The sequence below is a fragment of the Paramisgurnus dabryanus genome, chromosome 5 (assembly GCF_030506205.2).
Source record: "Paramisgurnus dabryanus chromosome 5, PD_genome_1.1, whole genome shotgun sequence".
NCBI classification, from domain to species: domain Eukaryota; kingdom Metazoa; phylum Chordata; class Actinopteri; order Cypriniformes; family Cobitidae; genus Paramisgurnus; species Paramisgurnus dabryanus.
Window position 1 is genome coordinate 23,648,134 of NC_133341.1, and position 18,806 is coordinate 23,666,939.

The 18,806-nt window shown below is 37.7% G+C and overlaps 1 protein-coding gene across 1 annotated transcript; it reads right to left on the reverse strand.

Moving 5' to 3' along the window:
- Positions 1–1,861: 1,861 nt before the first annotated feature.
- On the reverse strand, positions 1,862–18,679 carry atp6v0a2b (ATPase H+ transporting V0 subunit a2b). Its single transcript, XM_065250426.2, has 20 exons — positions 18,006–18,679; positions 17,359–17,437; positions 16,645–16,742; positions 16,059–16,196; positions 14,381–14,478; positions 13,132–13,258; positions 12,879–12,961; positions 11,691–11,784; positions 11,398–11,610; positions 11,144–11,294; positions 10,823–10,962; positions 10,582–10,739; positions 8,183–8,273; positions 7,641–7,759; positions 7,331–7,541; positions 6,806–6,925; positions 6,605–6,724; positions 6,393–6,510; positions 4,667–4,838; positions 1,862–3,116 (listed from the first exon to the last, which is right to left on the reverse strand). The coding sequence occupies exons 1-20, from the start codon at positions 18,120–18,122 to the stop codon at positions 3,014–3,016; spliced, it is 2,550 nt and encodes an 849-aa protein (XP_065106498.1). The 5' UTR covers positions 18,123–18,679; the 3' UTR covers positions 1,862–3,013.
- Positions 18,680–18,806: the final 127 nt, after the last annotated feature.

Genomic DNA, 18,806 nt, shown 5'->3' on the forward strand with positions numbered 1-18,806 from the left:
TGTGATTATACAGATAAAATAACAACAGATATAAAGACTACTTTTTAAAAAAAAATCTGTTTTATGCTACGTCTGATCAAATGCTTTAGACTCTTGCAGCTTGCCAATAATAAAAAGATTGCAGGTTCAGTCTTGCTATTCAGTCATTCAAGTAGAAAAGCCAACTTGACTTCTGATAGGCTGGATTATCAATAACTGTTTACTAATATGTATGTTGTATGTGTTATATAAGAGATAATATATAGCCAGCAGGTTATGTTATGTCACAGTGAAGGGGCTTATTTTGTGATAACAACTGTCTGCCTGTACATTATCCCGCTTATTGCACAGCTATTTACCTCATAAGTAATGTGAGGAACATAAAATATTGATTTGAATTTTCTTTAGTACATTTTTACCGAATGCCAACCAATACGGCAAAAAATAAATTTCTCTGGCCAAAAATATATGCTAAATACATGTTGTAGAAAGTGAAGCTTAAATATATTTTTGCTTTTTAAAATATTAACCTTCATATATCAGCATATATTTCAAAATCTATTTCAATGGAAACTTTTATAACCCATATGGCAAAAATATTTTCCTGGCCAAAATATAAAATTCATAAAGTATATTTTTGCAGTTGCAAACACATTTAACTTTAACTTTTTAAAACCTATAATTTTTATGGGTTGCCAAACATAAAAGTTTTTCTTCCAATGCGACCTGTATATAAATGCTTTAAAATCTATTTATTTTAAAAATATTTCAAAATATAGAAAAATTGCCAAAAAAATGTATAGATTTCAACAACTATATTTTGTGGCTTTTTTGTAAATTTTGAAATACATTTAAAAATTTATTTAAAGGGGACAGGGAATGAAAAACCATTTTTACCTTGTCTTTGTTGAATAATGGTTGTCTACCCCCACATTCACAAACATACAAAAAGTGCTAGACATGCTAAACATCTCAGTCTCATAGAAATTCCTCTTTTAAAAATGTCAGCCAGAAAACAGCCCAATCTGAAAAACTGATGCTTATGACATCACAGGCATCTAACTGCCCCTCCACTTTAAAATAATTGGATACATTTTTAGAGTGGCTGCAAAGTCAGCCAATCAATAATGAGATTGCAAGTTAAGCCAGTAGAGGGCGCCAAATAGGTGCAAAACCACTTGCTTAAAATCCCCCAACCTAATAGAGCTATCTGAGAGAGGTTTTTTAGGAAGCTTCTAAGGCATTACAGACCCAAACAAAACATTTTTGTCTACATGTCACATCACAGAACAAGGATAAATACTCTGTTCAATCATTCTATGTCACTTTTAAAAATATATTTGTTGCCGTATTGGTGTTTATTTTCAGTTTTAAGACTTTCAAATGTCTCAAACACACTATTAGGTTTAATAATTTGTAAATATAATGTCATATGATATTAAAAGACACACACATATATATATATATATATATATATATATATATATATATATATATATATATATTTTGTGTAATATTAAACTGTACCTGTCCAAATGATTTGTAGCATCGGGTTACTGTGTTTTTAGTTTTGAGCTGTTGTTATCTGGCAAGTGGGAATAACAAACCTGCAAATGCTGTGACTGGCCAATCAAAATGAAGCATTCCGACGCACCATGATATTACTAGTTAAAATATCGTCTTATAATCAGTTGTTCAGCTTTATGCATTTGGCAGATGTTTTTATCCAAAGCGACTTACAAGCTTCATCGTCATAGTTTAAGGCCCAGGGACTTAAACCCATGACCTCTTGCGCTGCTAACATTGGCTCTACTAAGCTACAGGATTTCTAAATAATTTTTAGAACTCCTCTAAAAGCAAAAAATTATGCAAAGGCACTGAATACATGACACAAATATTTATCTCACAAAACGGACTGAAACCAAACATTACATTGAGTTATTTAATCAAACAACTTTATAACCTCCTCCAGTTTGATCTGATATTGTTAACTAAAAAGACTTTGTATCCAAAATTTGGAATGTATGATAACCCAAACAATGCAAACACTTTTGAAACAATACCAACCATCATGAGTACTGTTAATAAATAACTGGAATAAATTCAGTGCCTCAAAATCAATACACCAAAACATCACATTAAAGACAAGGATTAAATAAAAACAAAAGAGTAATTAACCAAATTTGTCACATATTAAATTTGATAAAACTATGGAGTTAAATGGTTTATAATTCTGCCCTCAGAATTTTCCCTAAAAGCAATGTTTCATTTGATCATTACATTAATTGTGACTGCAAATTTGAATACATTCAGAATTTTAGGCACTTTTTGGCGATTCACAAATTTATCAAAAAGCTTTCTGTATGTCAAAAAAATTATAGAAACTAGATCACCAGGCTTTAAAAAGCTCAATGATTAAATTAAATGATCAACATTAAGAATTGGCAGATTTAGGCTTACAACAAGTCATCTTTCTGAGCCTCAGCTTGTTGCAATGTCTAAAAAAATACTTTCCACAATAATTCAAATCTTTTGAGTACTAACAGGCTAGGAACATACTTCAAAATCATGGTGAAAAACCTGGGATTTACATGACCATTTATACTTACATTAAATCATTTTAGGCAAGCAAACAAAATATATATCTACATACGGCGTACTTAACTTTATAATGGAATGTGCTCAGCTATGAAGACACTCCTCATCTCGGCATAGCCGAACAGGTAATGGTAGAAAAATATATATGACCAAGAAGCACTTTTGTGTAGAACTTACATAACATTCAATAAACCCTCGGTTCAAGGGTAACAATTTCAAAGTCTCTTCGTCTTGATTGATCTCAATCCCACACAAAAACTGCAAGAATCTGAAGTGGCTCAGTATGTAAATAAGTTCAGTCACCGTCCCTTAGTCGGATGTCACGAGTGTTTGGTTGTACCAATCCGGCCATAGTGCAACATGTGTATGCGTTTAAATAAGCAAGAGAGCCGCATGATGAGTCTCACACCACTGCTGTTTTCTGTAATGTCACAGTTCATAAGAATCCATCGTTTTCAAAGCAGCTGTGCAAGAGAGAGAAGGCAAACGGTGCAAACTTGACACCAGCACCACTGTAGAACTTATTCTGAAATTCCACCCTAAAAACATATAGACAATGTTGGGTTAATTGGTTTAAAGGGATACTCCAGAAGAATATCAAAATGACCCCATGATTTACTCACCATCAAGGAATCCGAGATACACATGTCCATCATCTTTCAGACGAGCACATTTCAGTTAGTGTCCCTCCTCCAAGCTTTATAATAGTAGAAAGCAGGGAGCAGGAAACAACTGCCAACTAGATAAGCCACAAGGCTCCAATGGGTTAATAAAGGTCTTCTGCGGGTAATTGAGGTGATTTTGTAAAAAAAATCCAGATTTCAAATTGTATAAAACGTGATTATTATGCGATCGCATGATTCAACGCATAATCAGCTAAAGTCCGCATATATATGCAGGGGCAGCATTTTTTTTTAAATACGCCACACTTTCGTCACATAAACTGCAGATTTCTGCTAGCAAAATATGCAAGGCTTGCATGGTTTCGTAATCCCCACATTTTCGTAGCTAAATGTCATGTATATCTTAGCAGAAAGTTGAAAAATGTTGCATTTACTTCACACATGCGCAGCCATGTCTCCTGTTGTCACGGGAATGTTAGCAAGTGACGTAATTACACGACGTGAACATCAATGAAAAGCTGCAAAATCTGCAAACAGTTCACAAACAATCACAAAAAATCCGCATTTTTCTGGAAGGAATGTATAACAACTTATTTGCCATAAACAGTTTTAGTGTAGTGAGCGTTGGTTGCGCGAGTTATTAAAGTTTGTAAAGTTTAAAATATGGATATTTAAAGGTGACATAGAATGATTGAACAGGGTATTTATCCTCGTTCTGTCATGTGACATGTAGACAATTTTTATTTTTTGGGTCTGTAATGCCTTGGAAGCTTCCTAAAAACCTCTCTCAGATAGCTCTATTAGGGTGGGGGATTTTAAACAAGTGGTTTTGCACCTATTTGGCTCCCCCTACTGGCTTAACTTGCAATCTCATTATTGATTGGCTGACTTTGCTGCCACTCAAAAAATGTAGCCAATTATTTTAAAGTGGAGGGGCAGTTAGATGCCTGTGATGTCATAAGCATCAGTTTTTCAGATTGGGCCGTTTTCTGGCTGACATTTCTAAAAGAGGAATTTCTATGAGACTGAGATGTTTAGCACTTTTTGTATGTTCGTGAATGCGGGTAGACTACCATTATTCAACAAAGACAAGGTAAAAATGGTTTTTCATTCTCTGTCCCCTTTAAAGGATAGACCTTTAATAACCCTTTGGAGCCGTGTGGATTACTTCTGTAAAGGGTGGGTGCACTTTTTGGGCTAAGTTGTTCCCTGTTTTCTCCCCTTATAAGCTAGGAAAAGCAGGCACATTTACTAAAACAACTCTAAAAGTGTTGGTCTGAAAGATGATGGACATATGTATCTCAGATTGCTTGAGGGTAAATCATGAGTTCATTTTGATATTTGGCTGGAGTATTGCTTTAAGATATGAGAAACCATGTGACTAAAATAAGTTTCTAAAGTCACAAACTTCTGCTCCGATCACTGAATATTGATGTCTAAAATGAATTAAAAGGTGAGGTACTGACCAGTGGAGTCTGAGAGCATGAAGGAAGGCAGAAAGCCCCTCCATTATCAGCAAGATGGATACAGTGAGGACAGCAAACAGACCAAAAATAGGCACCAGGAACACGATGCCCACATCAGTATCCACACGCAGACCGACCCGCATCACCATCTCCCACAACACTTCAGACAGCTCTGCATCACAACAAATAAGCAACATTTCTGTTTTGTAAGACCTATAGTGTTTATTTTAATAGCATTTTATGTTTTCACCTCTCAATTGGTGCTTTTCCACTGCATAGTACCCCACAGTTTGATTTGGATCAGCTCACCTCACTTTGGCTTGGTTAGCTTTTCCATCAAGTTTAGTAACACTTCAGAGTGGGAGGGATTATAGGCGTGTCGTTAGATTTGAGCTGCCTACTGCTGTGACATCATGTGAGACCATTGTTGTACATTCCCATACATTCATTTATTTCTCTTTAGTCGCTAAAAGGGAGTTTGGGAACTTGCAGCAAAGCACAGAGGACAACAGGTTTACTTGAGAAAGTGCAAGCTAGCAGATAGATGATATGGTAAAGCTAATCTTTTACATTATAGTGATGATGCTGGTAGTGACAATTCTCTCAGACGAATCAGTGATCTACAGTTTTTTCACATCACATTTTGGTATCAGCTCGGCTCACTTGGAACTAGAGGTCTTCACGGGTCCACTTAGATCCGAAAACCCGAGGTCCAACCCGAGACCCGATCGGGTTCGGGTCTAAAAGTTTCACATGTGCCTCGGACACGGGTCGGGTACAATAATAGCGCCATCGGGTCTCGGGTAATTTAAAAATGAATGTGTTTTTTCTGAACGGACCCAAAAAGACCCGAACTCTCTCGCCTGTGTGCGTCAATGTCCTTTTCAAACCTCTCATCTGTTTGCCAAGAGCGCTTGCGACATTGTGTGGTTGTCGGAAGGTTCATTTTCGTTGAGACAAACATGTCATTCAATTATAAATGTACATTTTAGCGGTTACGTTGGTGTCGTCGTCAGATAACAAAGTAAAACGAATGGAGCAGCTTGCCAAATTGGTTGCAAGGCCACCGGAGTTTCTTTCTGTCTGACTGCTGCGCGTGGGTCTGCAGAATGCACACACGTCAGTGCCGTTTACATTCGGTTCCAGTCGGGTTAAAAAAAAATTTCACTAGTTCGGGTCGGACTCGGGTCTAATTTTCTCGGGTTTGTCTCGGGTCGGGTCTTTTAAAAAAAAAATTTATGCATGCATGTCGGGTTCGGGTATGAAGTGATTCGGGTCATTTCGGGTCGGGTACATTTCTTTGGACCCGAGAAGACCTCTACTTGGAACCCCAACCGAGGTTGTACTAAAAAAGTATTGGGTACTACGTACTGCACCCAATGGAAAAAGCCCCCAAAAGTAAGCTGACCCAAACCAAACCGTGGGGTACTGTGCAATGGAAAAGCGTCAAATGTAGTTTTCTGAAGATTTCTGATTTGCTATGATATGGTTTGCTAAACATCTGGCATGAGAAATCAGTAAAATTTTTAGTATCAATTTTTTTATTTTTACAAGGGAGAGAGATATGCATTGTGATCATTAAAAAAATATTCTAAACTTTTACACATATGCATTTTTTATAACTTTGTGTCTTTGGAATGAACTGGCTGGTAATTTTTTTTTTTTTGGGGGGGGGGGGGGGTTATGAACTGTACGTAACAATAACCAAAGTGGGGGTGTTACTTACGAGCATGTGCCAGGCTGAGAGCCCAGAGTCGCAGGTAGGATGCAGTGTTAGAGATGCAGCTCAAGCAGTACTCTATTGTGTGAATGGCCTGATGCATGAACACGTCACCAAAGTCAAACTGTGGAGCAGAGGACACTTTGTAAGACTCGAAAACAACAGGTTTATGCAACTGAAAGTGACATCCAATCAAATGCTTTTCTAGGTAGCCTCACCTCATCTGATTGGCTGTCAGAGCTGGTGGAATGGCTGTCCAGGCTACTGCCCTCCTCCATATCGTGAGTATGCAAGAGAGAGAGCTCTTCTTCACTACCCCTTCGTACTCGCTGATAACCCTACAGAGACAGATAGTGACTATGAGCTTCAGCTACAGTGAAAAAAAAAATGGAGAACACAAATGAAAAGCAGATCCTCACCCTGTACATGCCCAGACGCCCTTGGCCCTTGTGTAGCCAGTAGAGGTAGAGAGGTTTGCCCAGCAATAACACAGGCACGGATAACAGAGCTATGATCAATAAAAACACCTGAAGGCCACGCTATGAAAGATAAGAAAAAATTAAATGATGAATGCACAAATTTGACGCTGTGAGAATGAAAGGGACATGTTTTTATATTGACCAAATTAAATGTGTTAATGTATCTTTCGCACTCTATTGCAGGCAGGGTTGACAGATAAATACACGACATGTTTAATCTGAATGATTTCATAAGTAATTACGCCTGCGGGCTGTGTACAAACGTTGCTTTGTTCAGCTATTTTGTATGGAAGTCAATGGGAAGTCTGGTTTATTTTCCTCCAAAAAGGGGCGGTGACGAAATTTACAGTCAAGTTCCCTGATGTGCCGGTAGTCCGTATAACAGACACATTTTTGCTCTTTCTAAGGTAGGAATTTCTAAGTAGAATTTTTTTAACAGACTTTTAGAAAACTAAAGAGCCTCACCTGTCCTGGGTAGAGTGGCTGACTGGAGTCGTGCTGCATGAGGAACATGTTGATAAATTGGATGAGGATGCTGGGAGCTGTATGAGTCTCCTTGACTGTAAACACCAGCCACTTATAAACAATCATGAAGACCAGATACCCGAAGAGACACAGAAGGAATAAAAGCTCGGGCAGAAACATCAGATAGATGTTAAACCTCCGCCTGAAATGCCTGTTAAAAATCAACATATCAAGCATAAGAAAAATCATCTAGCTATAAAAAAAACAATGCATTTTTTGTGAAAACAATCATTATAATAAAATATCTCACAAGTGATTGAAAACACTAAGGACGACTCCGAAACTCATGTGAATTATTCCTAAAATCACAGACATCTTCATCTTATAGGAGTTCAGGAAGGTGAGCCGGTTCGACGCCAGGTTCCAGATCTACAGAAAGCACAAATATGAGCATTAAACCCCTTTTTCTCTTTTATGGTCATTGTGAAGACATCTATACCAGTGGTTCTTAAACTTTTGGCGTGCCACCCTCCTTGTGTACGGTGCATTCTTAACCCCCCCAGGGAAAATTTATAACAAAACTTTACATTTAAATTAAACAAAACAGATTACATTATACAATGTGCTGTTATTTAGTAGCCTTATTTTTCTGAGGTTTAATGATAAATAAAAAACATCATAAAAACTGGCACCATCTTGCACCCTCCAGTTTGAGAACCACTGCTCTATACCATTACATTGTTATGGTGCACATACTCATGACTTGTTTATGGTGATGTAATTATACAGCAGTTAGATTTAATAACATAATAATAATAAGAAGAAGAATAATAATATATTTTAAAAACCTACCGGGTCAATTCCCAGAGGATAGGGCCCTTTAAACACTCCTGGGACATTTGGATCCAGTGCAAGATACGCATTTGAACTGAGATTCTTAAAACTAAAAATCAAGAAAATATGAAGATCACCTTACAGACAGTGCAAACTCCACATTTCACTGTCAGAAACTAAAGGTGCGGTCCTACAGAATTTTCAATAGCATTATAACTTGACATCGTCAGTTGTCTGATCTCATAAACTAGGATGCACCGAATGTTCGGTAACCGAAATTATTCGGCCGAATATGGAAAAAAAAATTGGTGTTCGGCCAAACAAGTGAAAAGGTCGAATACATTTTCTTTGATGACGCGATCAAATAGTAACCAGCGCAGAGTGAGTGACGTGCAAATGCAGCAAACATGTGGATAAAAGCATTTAAAAGTGTCAGAGAAAGACACGACTATGCAACGTATAAGGAAGACACGGCATCGGCGATCCTGTGTATTTGTGTGCTGAATGCACGGCGAACGAAAGACTTTAGCTCTTCATCTCATGTCATAGAACGATGAAGAGCGTCAGCAGTATGTAATAAAAACTTCCTAAAACCAGTAAAGTCCTACAATGACAAACACGCTTATATTAAATAAAAATAAAAGAAATAAAACTTTTTTAACAAAGTTAACAAAGTGTAACGGCCTATAATGACTGCTGGAATGTCAAAATAAATTAATTGTTAAATAATGTTATATAAATATAGTAAAAATGACGTTCTGAAAACGTAACTTGGCGAGATAGTGAGAAAATTGGCAAAATAATTAGGAAAATAAAAAATAAAAAAAATTGTTCAGTTGTTTGGTATTTTTCATTTTATTAGGCTTCGGCCAAGATTTTTCCTTTCGGTGCATCCCTATTAGGGATGGATAACGATTAATCAGAATTAATATATAGCAGAATAAAAGTTTTTGTTTGCATCATATACAGTCAGGTCCATAAATATTGGGACAGAGGCACATTTTGTGTTATTTTAGCTGTTTACCAAAATGTATTCCAGTTACAGTCATATAATGAATATTGGCTTAAGTGCACACTCTTAGTTTTATTTTGAGGGTATTCACATCCAAATTGGCTGAAGGATTTAGGAATTACAGCCGTTTAATATGTAGCTCCCCCTTTTTAAAGAGGTCAAAAGTAATGGGACAGTTGACTTAAAAGCTGTTTTATGGACAGGTATTGTCTATTTTTAAATAATTTTCTCATGAATGACAGATGTTAAAGGTCTGGAGTTGATTTAAAGTGTGGTAATTGCATTTGAAAGCTGTGGCTGTGAACCCAAATCATTTGATTCAGGGACATCTCCATGCAAGTGATACAGACCATATTTAGGTTTCAAAAACACAACAAATCCATCAGAGAGATAGCAGGAACATTAAGAGTGACAACATCAACAGTTTGGTGCATTCTGATTAAAAAAATAACACGCTGGTGAGCTCAGCAACATAAAAATCCTGTATGTCTATATAGGATAAAAGTGATGGATGATCGCATTATCCACTCCATGATAAAGAATGAAGGGGTGCTCCATATTAAACGGCTGTAATTCCTAAATCCTTCAGCCAATTTGGATGTGAATACCCTCAAAATAAAGCTGAGAGTCTGCACTGTAAGCCAATATTCATTATATGACTGTAACTGGAATACATTTTGGTAAACAGCTAAAATAACACAAAATGTGCCTCTGTCCCAATATTTATGGACCTGACTGTATGTGTATGTGAACAATAATAATTATGTATATATACACATATGCATGTATCATTTTAAGAAAACATATATATTAATATATTAAGTATTAATATTTATATATAATATAAATTATACATAAATAAACAAATGTATATACACATGTAAACATTTTTAAATATATACATGCATGTGTGTGCATTTATCTACACAAAGTCATTATACACAGTTCACACACACATATATGATGTGTAAAAAAAAACTTGATTAATAGCGATTAATCGTTATGTATCCCTAACCCCTATCATAAACCTATTCAAAGATCTCATGGGAAAATCTGCTTTAATGCAGAACCGTGTGAACTGTACATCACCACTCCAACCGAACAAGCTGTAGTAAAGTGTACTAATATATATATATATAGAGAGAGAGAGAGAGAGAGCAAGGCTTTGAACCAGTTCACTGAACGGAAACGAAAACCAGAAACGTTCAAAAAATATATGTTCCAGAACAGAAACGTTTATTTAATATAATGGTAACCGGTTAATACCGTTATTTTTTTGTTCTTTGACAAGATTTCTGTGCAATATGACTCACAGTATGACACACAGTATATATTTTAAAAATTTGTATAAGATTATTTTAAAGATTAGTGTGCACACAGTACTGTCTATGCTGTAAACACTTACGTCCATTGATTTTGACTAAACATGGCCTTGACGTTCCATCCTGAGCCAAACAAGTTGAACGATTTGGAGAAACAATCGTTGTATATTATTCCAGTGTAGATGGAAAATATGCCCATCATCAGGATGATATAACGACCCTCGAAAAACGTGTTCCAGATCTAAATAAATGATCAAACACAGTGGTTACTCAGATAGGATTAGACCAACTAACAGCCATGTGTTAATAGCAGTCTGCCTGTACCTCATTCCTGGTTTTCTTCAGTTTGCGGTCATTCTCATAGAGAACCATCCACAGAGCAAACAGTGCCATAATGACACCATGCCCGAGGTCTCCAAACATCACAGCAAACAGGAAGGGAAATGTGACGATTGTATATGGAGCTGTAAAATAGCATGAAACAGTAAAATGCATGTTTAATTTCTGTAAAGTTTGTCAACTTTGAAATAACGTGCACTGGGAAAGGCACTAAATATATAAATAGCATTTATGATATGTTACAACATCTCACACAATGTTCCCGGGAAGCCATATTTTTTTGTAAATAAACCAGTGCTCGCTCACCTGGATTAACCTCTCTGTAGCTGCCTACGCCATAGGCGTCCACTATATTCTGGAAGCCTGAGGTGAACTTGTTGGTACGCATGAGGGTTGGTGGAGTGTCACTGCTCGGGATTCGATTGACAAAGGAGGGAACTGTGGTTCCACTATTCCTCTGAAGCATTCAAACAACAACCATCAAAGTAAAATCAGAGCTCTGACATCAGCAAGCAATTTTAACCGTTTTGCCCACCAATCAGGTAAACAAGCAATCTTACCGATCCGACCTCTAGCGCCCTCCGAAGTGCAGGCAGATCATTGACAGGACACCACACCTCCGCTATGAGGCACTTGTTTGTGACATCGAAACTACAGAGATTGAGGATGTGGTATATGGCCTTCATTTTCTTAACCTGGATTACCCATGTGTACACAGTCTCCGAGGCTTTCATCAACACCTGCCTCAGGTAATCCTCCGTCCGGTAAAGAACCTGTGAAGACCACCGAAAACATTTCAAAAACAATATATGCAAATAAGATAAACCTGCAAGACTTTGCTTAGTGGACTTACTGTGTGCAGGTCCTGAATGCGTGTACGCAGCCCCTCAACCACATCTGCCCTCTCCTCATTACTGTTAGGGTACGGGTACAGGTGACAGTGGTAGCTACAGAGACAGAAAACATTATGACACTCAAAATAACACCGCATTAGTACCTCCCAAACAGAAGTCTTTATATAGGAAATTAGTGTTGTGCCGATAGACGATAGTATCGTGTATCGACGATCGTCCGACATATCGCCAATGGCAGGCTTTCATGGCGATAGTCATGACGATAGTTGGCGAATGGTTGTTATTATCATCATCATCATAGTTTTGCATGCTTTTCCTCGCATGAGGGTTTGTGCTTCACTTTACGCGGAGAGCTTGTAGAGAGAGAGTTCCTTCTTGCACGCAGATGCACTTAATGCGCGCGTCTCGGACTCGTTCTAGCACCTAAATCCAGCGCGTGGATGAGCAGCTACGCTTCCCTCTGTCTCACATGCACGCGCTCTCGCATCTGTCCGAAGTCTAAACATAAACTGAAGTAGTAATCCTTATGTATTTGTGCGGTTTAATGCGTTTCATGCGAGCTGAGGCAAACTATTCCTTTTGTTTAAAATATAACCCGCTGCACAGAGCTGCGCTCTGTCTGAACTTGAAGTCAGATAGTAATCCTGTTTATGATATGCTTTTCAAGGAGTTTTAGCAATACATCCCTCGTGTTTAAAATATGATTGTGTTCCGCTGGACCAGTGTGTTTAAAAAGGCACCTCTGAGAGCACCACTGCTTGACACGTGTAACCTTCTGCAACAGCACTAAACAAATGCATTTAATTATTTTTATGTGCGCTGCGTGATTTTTCCCATAATTGAGCAGCCCTATCTCTGACATTTCCTTGCACTAGAGAGGTTGTTAGCGCGCAGAGGGTTAAAACCAGCGCGTGTCCTGTTCTCGCTCTCTGGCACGCAAAGAGCGTCTGGGCTTTAATGACGCACTCAGATTAATGGCATTAGTTTTAAGAAAGATGCATTCATGACGGTGTTGCTCTTGTTCTTTTTTCCACCAATCAAGTCTTGTCATAAATGAACAAATAAATAAATGAGTAAACTACTGCCCCGCCCCCCGATACTATCGTGTATCGCCGATCTCACAGGCTGACGATAGGACGATCTCAAAATGGGGCATATCGCCCAACACTATAGGAAATACAAGTTACCAGTCACATATCTTCTTAACCTTCTGTCCAATCTGATCTCCCCAATAGGAAATGAGAAACACCACACTTCTTGTTGGCTCGCCCTGACATAGCAAACACAGAATAGCAGTCAAATAACCATACATACTTATGTAAAATTGCTATAACACAAGATCTGATCTATTATTTTACAATATTTCTAAAGATACATCATTCATTCATTCACACACATAGAATTTGTAAGTTTTAAACAATATGAAAAAATGTTTCTAACCGAATCTGGGTCCTCCAGGATCTCATCTACCTCAGAGTAGGTGAGGATGGTGTAGCCCTTACACACCCTCCAGAGCATTCGCTCAAACGCCTCAATTTTTACTCTCTGGATGAGCCCAGAAATGAACCTGTGGAGCAAAAAGGAGAGAAATATGAGCACATCTTCTAATTCAGTGCCACATATGCAGTATGCAGAGGTTCATGCTAAGGTCACTTATTTATTAAAACCTTTTCATGGCCTATCTTCAAGACAATTCATGAAAATGCTTTTTTAAATGTATTATTGAAATCCCTATACAACCATGTAAATTATTTTATCAGCATAACCAAATAGGGTGGTCCTTTAAAAAGTTCATGCTCTCACCCCACCAATATGTTTGTATATAATAATATTATTTTTAAGTTTAACACATTTGCGTATTATGTAATACTTTGTGCTAGCATGTATAATTGTTTAATAATATATACTTATGGCAGCAATGGACTTATTTGACCATGCTCCATGCAATTAAAACTTTTGTTTTAGTTGTGATATGTCTTTCAAAGCAAGAAAGCTTCAGTGTGAATGAAGCACAATAGACAATATACACTGAGACAATGGCTGAAGCAACACGAAGCAAGTCCGATATGGTTACTCGGATCAAAAGAGACTGAAATAACTGGAACAAAGTCACCCTCCAAGAAGCAAGTTTTATGTGTGTTATGCGTTAAATGGTACAGTTTTGCACAAATATGAGATTTCGGAAATATTCAAAAGGCTTTGAGCAACCTCTAGATTTTTTTACAGCGTGTTTTTATTGATATCCTAACACATTAAGGGGGTGAGAGTTGAACATTTAAAAAAAAAAATTACTCATTATAAAGACCATCCTAATAAACAACCTGCTGCAGACTCCACAAATAATGTAACAAATAATGTTATTAACTTGTGTGATCTTTTTATGTAAATACTTGAATGAAAAACCATGTTGGAGCAGTATTATTATTGTGTAATTACCTTGATTGTTAGTGGAAACTTCTTTAAATTAAAAAAAAAATGTTTTGGCATGTAAAGCCAGTAAAACAAATTGTGAAAGCATCTTTTCAGACATACATGATGCAACAGGATGTCACATATGACGTACGGCTGACACTTTCGGTTTCTAATCTGACATCAGTTTAACTTTCTCAAGCAGTAGTTAAGGTGTGAATTAAAATTGTGTAAAGTGGTCTTGATTTGTGCAATCAACAATTATAATAACACAGCTCACCCCAGCTTGGCTCCAAGCCTCTGCATGCTTGTATAGTCCATCATGGGCTCTTTCTCCAGAAAGGGGAACTCTTCATACTGGGCCTGCATTGGCTCTCTCTGCTCACAGACACAGACAGGATATTAGATAGATACACACTCACACACAGACACACAGACACACAGACACACACACACACAGTTCTGCATACATGTAAAGACCTCAAATATTAAACAGTCAGTGAACATCAGGTGACTCACAATGCCCTACATTATCTCTAGTCTTAGGGGCTGGACACACCAAAACTTTTAAACGCGGCTGAAAACGCCTTGAGGACGCCGAATGCCAGCTGTTTTTCAGCTGAGTGCCAGCTTTCTTCAGCTGAGCACTTTGGTAGTTCAGCTGCGAGCCGGTTGGTTGCTGTGGTAATGTCCCGCCCCTCCTCCACTGTGATTGGGCGGCCGTGTGAGAACTGACATTGACGAGCGGAGCTTTTCTCCCAAAGTTGAATCTCTTTCAACTCTCGACACTCAGCGCAGAGCGCGGAAAAAACCGCCGAGCGCCGGTTTTCAGCGTGGAAAAAACCCGCTAGCTGCTGGCTTATTTGAAAAACGCCGAGCTTCCATTGGAAACAATTGAAAACATGCGCCGGCCGCGGGCGTAAAAGTTTTGGTGTACACAACCCCTAAGGGGAGGAGGGGCGGGACAATCACAGTGAAGGAGGGGCGGGACATTACCACAGCAACCAACCGGCTCGCAGCTGAAGTATCACAGCTACCAAAGCGCTCAGCTGGTGAAAGCTGGCACTCAGCTAAAAAACAGCTGGCATTCGGCGTCCTCAAGCCGTTTTCAGCCGCGTTTAAAAGTTTTGGTGTGTCCAGCCCCTTACTCTCTTAGGCAAAAACATGGGCTATAATCACATGCAAACCTTGGCAGCCACAAAGACAAACCCCAAAGTCCAGACAAGGAAAGCCTAGGATACATTTAGTATTGTTTGCTTGATAAAATTGGTCACATAATAAATTATTGAAACATTGTAAATCCTTTTACCAAATAAGATGTAAATACTTTCTATTTTTAATGATCAAATCAGGTGCTTATGGGAATGTTTTCAATCGATTTTTCAAAGCTTTTGTTTTGGTTTGTCTGACTATTTGACTCATGATGACACTTACATATTTAAATTTACACTTTTTAATGATAAAAATGTAAAAAAATTTGCAAATTTGCTTCAAAAAGGTGAATTTGGTAGTTGTTTGTATAACTGAACTATAGACGATTTCATCGGACGCACATGCAGTGATGCGATTATGCGTCTGGTGGGAACTTTACTTCCGGTTTATGTTTGTTTAATGGTCTGACTAGTTGCTAAACTGAACTCTCGAACAAATACCTCGTGGAAAATAACAAATGTTTTGGTTTCCTATGTTATCTAATTTTGCTTGTTATATAAATAAACTACTTTTAAAGGACTTTGTTGTCATTTTTTCTTAGCGGAGTTTACTGAAAGTTACATGTGGACCACGAAAAACACTTGTTTATGTCGTTACTGCTGTCTATACAAAGGACTGTGCAAGCTTGTAAAATATATACTTAAACTTGCAATGCAAGTCACTTTGGACAAAAGCATCTACTAGATGAATAAACGTAAACACGGGCAGCAGCCAGACATGTGATAGAGAGTCAACCAGAGCCCCACCTTTGCACTACGGTGCACAAAGTTGTGTGTGACGCGCAGCATGTGCGTGTACTCCGTAAGCTCTAGAAGGTTCTTCTGGAGTTTCTCTTTGTTCTTGGTGACCTCACTGAGCTCCTGCTCCAGCCTCTGAAGTTTCTCCTAAACAAAGCACAGAAGAATCTGTCATAAGTACATAATAAATGTTAAAGTAGGTAATGATGATAGTGAGTGAGCGTAATGACACTAAGGAAAGATCAAGCAAGGAATTTTAAAGAAAAATTATTTGCAGATCCTGAAGAAAATACTGATAATTGTAAAGAACTTAAATTTGGTAAATGTGTGAACGAGAGTTTGATCGCAATATGCAAAAAAGCCCACTGACAAATGAGTATGTACACACACACACACACACACACACACACACACACACACACACACACACACACACACACACACACACACACACAATATGCAATTTTATTAGCATTGTTTAGGAGAAAATGTTGACATTTATCCTCTAAAAGCTAATTTTGTTAATGTTTATAAGCACACCAGCATAAATGACTTTGAAGGGCTAAACAAATGAACAGTGTTTAACTGAACTCACCATTATTGACATCACATGTTTGGGTAAAGGGGCAGCTGGGTTCACGTCACCATCTGGTAGTGGAATGTCTTCTTTTTTAATTTCCCTTAAAAGATATCCTATTATGGGACAAAACAATTTAGTTTATTCATCCCATTAACTTTTTTATTTCTTATTTAAGTTTTATCAATGCCTTTTTTCTGCCTACTGATATAAATCCAGAGTTTAGCAAGATACGACATCGCAAGGTATCATTTTTCACACCTGACCTGAATAAAAATAAAGGCTTTTGGGGAGTAGCCTAGTTTAGCTTACACTGCCCATCACATGTTCACAAATACCTGGAAGTGAAAGGATTGTCTTATTTTTGCATAACAAATTTCTTGAAAAAGATGCAATAGACAAGCGTGGGCTTCGTATTAACCAAGTTCACTGGACAAAGATAGCATTTCTCTCCTCTTTTAGTAGTCTAAGAAGCTGATTATGGCATTAAAGTCCCCATTCATTCAAGTAAACAAACACAGCCTTGTAGGGATTCAAATAAGTTTCACTCTCTGCCTCTTACAAGAGCCTTCCTATTATGCAAAACTGGCAACTGGAGTATTATTTGAAAATTCAGTGCCTTGTGTTCAGATCTTAAAAGGTATTCAAATGCTTTACCATATCACACATTGTACTGAAAAGTAATATGAATCAAAATATGATCTCAGAATGAACACAAGCAGGGCATTTTACCCAAAATTCTCTCCATCTCCTCGCATCTCTTGGTCTCATTGACAAACTTGCGCTGGAACGAATTTACACTTGGATTGAGCTGGGAAAAAAAGAAAAACAGTTTGTTTTGTATGAACGGATGAATATTTAGTTACACTATTTTGAAGATAAGGGACAAATAACACATTTCAGTTTTAAAGCTAAGTTACAGGGGATTAAAAATAATTTAGTAAGCATCGTTTTATTTGTCAAAAATTATATATCTATTAGAAAACTCTGACTTTAGCCATCTTTGTAACATTATGTGCAAATTGTGACAGTTAAAACATGGAAACAATTTTTTTCCAAAGTTTGCATATTCCCTTGAATACAATGGATAAGAGCAAATATGGCTCAATGTTAACACAAAATGACCAACAGTGAAGTTGTATATATGGGGGCATATGAATCGTTGTTATGTAATACAAATAAATCAAAAAGACTGCATTAAAATAATAAACAATACATTCATCATAAACAAAATGCTGACTAGCAGCTCCCGAACTTAGATATTAAATGCGTGTGTGTCACATATGTCGTAATATCTTCATTATTTCCATATAGACCGTAAATTTACTTAAACAAATACATCACTGACACATTATTGATAACTATATACACCAACTTACGTCTCTAAACTCCACCAGTCCGAGTTCACCAAGTTCACGGATGCAGTCGTAAGCGGAACCGGACTGCAAGAACAGCTGGGCCAGGCACATCTCTTCACCTCGAAACAACGAACCCATCTCGATAGGAACACGTCCTTATCACACTAAAAGTATTGTTTACATTAGACACTGAATGTAAGGAAGATAAAAAGCCAACAGGTGTGTTTTGTCTAGACGCTTGGACACCGATCCGGACCGGTGAATGATGGCACCAACCGCCTTATCAGTGACACGTATTCCTCTCCTCAGTCCCCACAGCCTCATCTGTTCACATACAAAACAATGTCTAAACGGGTAGTTATTCAAATCTCCAGTGATTTTGGCCCGTCCATCTCAGGTAAACGTTCCCACAGAACAGTCTGAAGTAAAAGCGACTTTTTGCTAACGTAGAACTGGCGTTAACTTTAGCCCCGAGCTACACAGCCACTGTCGAAGGAGTTTGGCCTCTCGATCAGTAATCTGGACCCTGTGAAATATTTCCTTTCTGATGTCTTTAAAAGACACTCGCGTAATATTTAACAGTGGTTGTTAGTCATTCTTGCTTGTTTTTGTTTCCGTGTCTTCCGAACAAGAACACCATCGGTATCCCAAACTTCAGTTCCGTCAGAGTAAAGACTCGCCGTTTAGTTTCAACAGTTGAGCGACTCTTCAAAATAAAAGTCACCACTTTAGCGCATTATATTAAATTTAAACCTGCGCTGACGTTTAATTAAATCTATAATTATAAATAGTAACTTTAGAGTGTACGTATATGTTTAAATT

Bases quoted from the DNA above. Each gene is read 5' to 3' on its own strand.
- atp6v0a2b (XM_065250426.2), bottom strand. From the start codon at position 18,122: ATGGGTTCGTTGTTTCGAGGTGAAGAGATGTGCCTGGCCCAGCTGTTC. The intron at 14,479-16,058 runs GTGGGGCTCTGG...GTCTGTGAGCAG, and splicing joins TTGTGCACCGTAGTGCAAAG to AGAGAGCCAATGCAGGCCCA. The intron at 6,926-7,330 runs GTGAGGCTCTTT...TATCTTTCATAG, and splicing joins AGCCACTCTACCCAGGACAG to CGTGGCCTTCAGGTGTTTTT.